Raw genomic sequence first — 5,496 nt, forward strand, 5'->3', positions numbered from 1 at the left:
GACACCATCACGCACGGGGGGGGGGGGGGGGTCTGCCACGCGCCACTCAGGTACCGCACGAAGCACTTACAGCCACTAGCTCACCTGAATCCTTAAAACACCTGAAGTCAGAATTCTCTCTATATTGTGAGAAAACTGAGGTGAAGTGACTTACCCAGGGCCACACAGCTACAAAGTAACGGAATTAATTGCAAAGTGTTTCTCTTTTCCCTTTCTACTGAGCCCAGCCCCTTAGGTAGGTTTCAAACTCCATGGTTACATATAAATTTTTTCACATCCCGGCTTTCCTCTTTTCTCCTTCCTCCTCTCCTAGGAAGAAGCCAGTAGTTTCTGCAAGATTCCCCTCATCCCCTCCACCACACACACACACACACACACACACACAGCTAAATCTTTCCTGCAAAGGGCACATTCCTGCAAAAGCCCCTCTCCTTCTCTGCTGCCGAGGGCACCCTCACCCCTCACTCCACGACTCCAAGAAAGGAGCATCTAGCTTTGGAGAGGAAGTTTGGCCAGCTGGACCCGAACGGGGGACCATCGGAGGGCTAGCTGAGCCGGGGACTGGCGGATGAGGGCTTCCTGCAGAGGAGATGGTCCCCTGTGGGGCCGCAGAAAAGATGCCTCCCTGGACCCCTGTGCCCAGCCGTGGGGTTGGAGGCGCTTTCAGCTCCTTATCAAATATTAACACACAACCCCTGCCACCTCCCACCTAGGCGAATAATTAAGAGCTCGGCCACATAATTAATCTTTAAACGAAAATCACCCTGGCCGGAAAGACCGGCTCGGCCAGGGCCTCGGGTCTCCTCGTGCCCCCCCCCCCCGCCCCCCGCCGCAGGCTCCCAGTAGGGCGCTGGGGGCTGGGGAGGGGAAGGGGGCCCGGCAGCCTCGGGTGACAAGGAACCCAGGGTGCGAAGCGGAAAAGCCAGGTCTCCCGTGCTCTGGGCGGGGGGCAGCCCCTCAGCACTGAGCCCCGGCGGGACGGACAGCGACCCAGGGACAGGCTGAGGACCAAAGGCGCGGGCAACGCCAGAAAGGGCGAGAACGGCGGCGCGCGTCGAGGCGGGTCGGAGAAGCGGCCACATCACTGACTCGCACGCTCGCCGGGCCGAGCGCCCCGCAAGCCCCGCGAGCCCCGCAGCCGCGCACACGCGTGCACACAGCGCTCCGCCGCCGCACGTGGCCGTCCCGGAGCGCCCAGGGCCTCGCGCCCGCCCCGTCCGCCCTCCCGCCCCGCGGCCGCTGCGGTGCCCCCGCAGCCCGAGCCCCAGCGCCCCGCGCGCACTGGGGCTGGGGGCGCCGGGGGGCCGCCCGCCCAGGGGCCGGAGGGGGGCCCGCGCGGTCACCTGCGCTGGCCGAGGGCCGGGCGGCGGCGAGGGCCAGGAGCGCGGGCAGCAGCCGCATCCCGCACAGGAGCCGAGACGCCGCCGAGCCGGGGGTCGCGTGCCGAGGAGGCCTCCGGGGGTGCCGCGATCATGCCGGCCCCGGGTTTTATAGCGGAGCCGCGACGGGAGGGGGCCCCGACAGCGGGACGCGGGTAGCGGCTCCTCCCCCTGGCGGAGCCTCCCCTCCTCCCGTCCTGTCCGTGCGCTGAAATCCGCTCCCCTCCTTGCGCTCCCACCCCCTGCCGGGCCACCTTGTGCCTCGTGCCCGCACCGCCACCACCCCGCCCCCGCCGCCAGCTCCGCTCCTCTCGCCTCGGAGGCAGCGCCCTGCCCCACCCCCCAAGAGCCGCCCGCCCCGGTCTCACACCTGGTCTCTGGTTTGGGAACGGGGTGGTGACCTCGCGAGGTACTTGATCGATACAAGGGTGGGTGCCCGGATTCCTGCCTTTGATCATTTTGGCCTGGACCCCCGGCGCCGCCCTCTCGCTCCCTCCAGTCTGCCGGAGCCTTGGAATAGGCTTGGGTTGGAGTGGACGGGTAGGGATAGCCTCCCGAGGATGGTGCTCTGGAGGGTTATGTGGTGGTGTTTCTTGAATCTGGTGTCCCCAGAAAGAGGGCTTGCTTTTCTCGCTCAGGCTGTGGTCCCTGATTATCTGGTCTCTTTTCTGTTTCCTCCCAGGCTGCTCCAAACTTAATTTCTAAGCAGACCAAAGACCCTTCTTCCAACACAGAGTGAAGACGCCTCTAAATTGCTGTGTGAGCATTTATGTGATGGCCAGAGCCGGGGGAGCGGGGAGGGGGGCCGGTGAGGGGCAGAACTGAGAAATAGATCCCAAGGGGCTTATGGGGTCAGAGGGAGGGGGCTGGCTCCTGTCTTGAGGCCCCCAGACCCCTGAGATGAGATGGGAAGAGAAGAGACAGGGGTGTGAATGGACCCCTAGTTCTCTCATCTGCCAGGATCTTCAGAGGGGTCCAGGCTTGAAGGACGCCCTAGCATTTGGGACAACGGGGCTGAGGGCGGTCATAGAGAGGAAGCTGCCTCTGGTCTCAGGAGGAGTACTCCGTCTCCTGGCTGCCTCCCTCCCTCCCTCCCGGCTGCAGGGCCTCTAGACTCTTTCATGATGGCTCTAGGTACTCTGCGTCCCACATCGGGTGGGGGCTTCCGTGGGGGTTTGGAAAGCTCAGTCTTGGGTAGGGAAGAGGGACAGGGAACCAGGCAGTGGGCCTGGGCCCCCTTCATCAACAGGAAGCCCCTGTTTTCTGGTCTAGTCGCTTCCCCATCTGCTGCCAACCTTTCTGCTCCCACCGGCCTTTGAACCTAGGCTAGGGACCTCTGAAGAGGGATTGCCTCTCCTAGAACTCTCCAGGCAAAGGGGCTTCCTCCTTGGTCAGAGTCCTGGCTCTAACCACCACCACCATCACACACACACACACACACACACACCTCCTGGCCCAGGATCACAGCCTCCAGGAGCAGCTTTGATCCTTCGGAGAGGGGAGGGGGCGTCCACATGGTTTAGGGCTCTATTGTCTACACTGCTTTTGAATTTAATCAGCAGCTGAGGCTGTGGCAGTCAGGGGAGGGATTCCACACCCTAGGGCCTTTTCTGGGGAGTGGATTTATGTCCACAGGGTTATAAAAATATCTTTTGGGACTGGGGAATGGAGTGGGGAGGAACCCTATTCCTGGGAATGAAATGTACTTCAGGGGATCTGTGTGACCCCCAGGCCAGCCCCCTGACTGGCAGGAGAGATTGAAAACCTTTGGTGGGGCTAGGTGGCTACTGATCAGTGACCTTCGGACCCACTTCAAAGTCCATCCCCTTGGGGCCTCCCAGGGGAGAAGAATGTGCTGGGGCGAAGCTGCCCCCTAGGTAACCCTGCTCCACACCTGCGAGTGTGCCCCCCTAGCATGCGGGGGCCAGCGAGATGGGGGAGAACCGAGCTCTGGTGTGGTGTTCCCTCTGAGGCATGGAGCATGCATGGGAGGAGGTTAGGGATGGGCGCCTCCTCACGGATGTGCCTCCATCAGGGACACCACAGAGGCTGTAGACGGGACAATGCGGGACGTCGGGGTGTGGCTCCTGCTCTGTATGGCATCTCCCCAAGGTTACACGGGGCAAGAGACTCCCCGCTTCTAAGCTTAACATTCCCAGCCTTATCTCCCAGCCTAGCCCCCCCGTCCTGGCTTGCCATAAATTAGTCACCTGTCACTGTCTAGGCTCAGGGCCCCGCTCCCCTGGAGGGGACAAAGCCCTCATTCAAGCAGGGGTCATTAGAGCAGGGATGGGCCCTGTCACGTCTCAGTGACTTACAGGGCCCATAAAGCTGCCAATTCCGGGCCCGCTGGCCCCAGCCTTGGCGCAGGCTCCCCAAGTATCGTGCATTCAAGTCTCTGCGCTTCTTCTAACCCAGGCTTGGCCTTGGGCAACTTTCCTACTCCTGATTGCAATTTCCTCATCTATAAAGTGGGGATAGTCATCCCTGCCCTGTGCCAATGAACAGTTCATGAGAACCAGCTGTGAACGAGTGCCTGCCCAGCCCAGGCTTTCACAACACGCCTCACGGCTCCTGCGTACCTCCCGGACCCGTGGTTGTCGCAGAGATGAATCACGGCTCTCACCCTCTGGGGATGCTCACCCCCATGGCACCGTCTGGTGTGAGGTGGTTCCCGGTGCACATCGGTCAGAGGAAGGCTGAGCACATACCCCTAAACAGAAACCTGTCGCACCTATGTTCAGGTGGCAAGGTGGGCTGACAGAGTATGAGGCAGAAGCTTAGAACCCGCTTTGGAGCAACACTGCTCTGGGTTCACATCCTAACCCCACCACTCACCCTTTACCTCCCTCAGGCTCAAGGTCCTGATCAGGAAAATGGGGATAAAGACAGCACCTCCCTCACATGGTATGGCTAGGTTCCAACTATGTGATGCTAAGTGAAGAGCCTGGTAGAGGTCTAGGCACTCAGTAAGTGCTCAGTAAACCTCAGCTCTAATTACTAGCCATTAAGGGCAAAAACAGTACATGCCGTTGATTGCATAGGAGCCCAGAAGAGTGGTGCCTCACCCAGCCAGGGAGTGGAGAATTGGAGAAGGCTTCCTGGAGGAGATGAGATCCACGCTGAGTATTAGAAGACAAGTAGATGTTGGGCGCCTGGGTGGCTCAGTTGGTTGAGCGACTGCCTTCGGCTCAGGTCATGATCCTGGAGTCCCGGGATCGAGTCCGCGTCGGGCTCCCTGCCCCGTCTGCCTCTCTCTCTGACCCTCCCCCCTCTCATGCTCTCTATCTCATTCTCTCTCTCAAATAAATAAATAAAATCTTTAAAAAAAATAAAAAAAAAAAAAAGACAAGTAGATGTTAACCGGAAAAGGGAAGGGAAATCCAGCCAGAGGGAACAGAATGAGAAGAGGCATAGAGTGGGGTGGATAGTCACCACGTGAGAGGTAAGTGAAGAGCCTGGTAGAGGTCTAGGCACTCAGTAAGTGCTCAGTAAACCTCAGCTCTAATTACTAGCCATTAAGGGCAAAAATGGTACATGCCCTTGATTGCATAGGAGCCCAGAGGAGTGGTGCCTCGCCCAGAGAGACAGAATTGGGGAGGTATTTGGTATCAGATGGATAGGACCTGTTTGTTGGGGTTAGAAGATTGGACTGATACTTCCTTTGATGAGGGGGTAGATCTCAAAAGCCTGATTTTCTAGGTCAGGAAACCTCTTCAGAGAGGGTCCCTCGGCCCTAGAAAGGGACAGGGATCCTTAATTACTACTTTGAGTCACAAAAGAGGAAGCTGAGGCTCAGAGAGAGCAGGAACTCACCTAAGTTGCCCAGCAAAGAGAGAGCAGAGCTGAGGTTTGAACCTGGGTCTCCTGCTTCCCTCCTCATACTCTTTCCATGCCATTTCACCCCCTTCCCTCAAACACACACACACCTCCCTCCCATGGGGACCCCCAGCCTCCATCTCCCATTGCTTTCTGCACCCTCAGGGCCTCCTCAGATTAGCAGATAATTCAAGGAAATGTTTGCAGAGACTCCAGGTTTGTGTCCCTGGAAGTTAAGAAGAAACCCATAGGCAGAAGGTTTAATCAATATTCTCCTCTCCACCACTCCCCAACCTGG

General features: G+C 59.0%; 1 protein-coding gene across 1 annotated transcript in view; it reads right to left on the bottom strand.

Moving 5' to 3' along the window:
• CA4 (carbonic anhydrase 4) overlaps nt 1-1,474 on the bottom strand; it is an 8,252-nt gene extending 6,778 nt beyond the window's left edge. The window contains exon 1 of the mRNA XM_081805301.1: nt 1,344-1,474. Within this exon, the coding sequence (XP_081661427.1) occupies nt 1,344-1,401 (58 nt within the window). The 5' untranslated portion in view covers nt 1,402-1,474. The remainder of the gene's footprint in view (nt 1-1,343) is intronic.
• Between the last annotated feature and the right edge of the window lie 4,022 nt (nt 1,475-5,496).

The sequence above is a fragment of the Leptonychotes weddellii genome, chromosome 15 (assembly GCF_054177405.1).
Source record: "Leptonychotes weddellii isolate Sample4059 chromosome 15, ASM5417740v2, whole genome shotgun sequence".
In the NCBI taxonomy this organism is placed as follows: domain Eukaryota; kingdom Metazoa; phylum Chordata; class Mammalia; order Carnivora; family Phocidae; genus Leptonychotes; species Leptonychotes weddellii.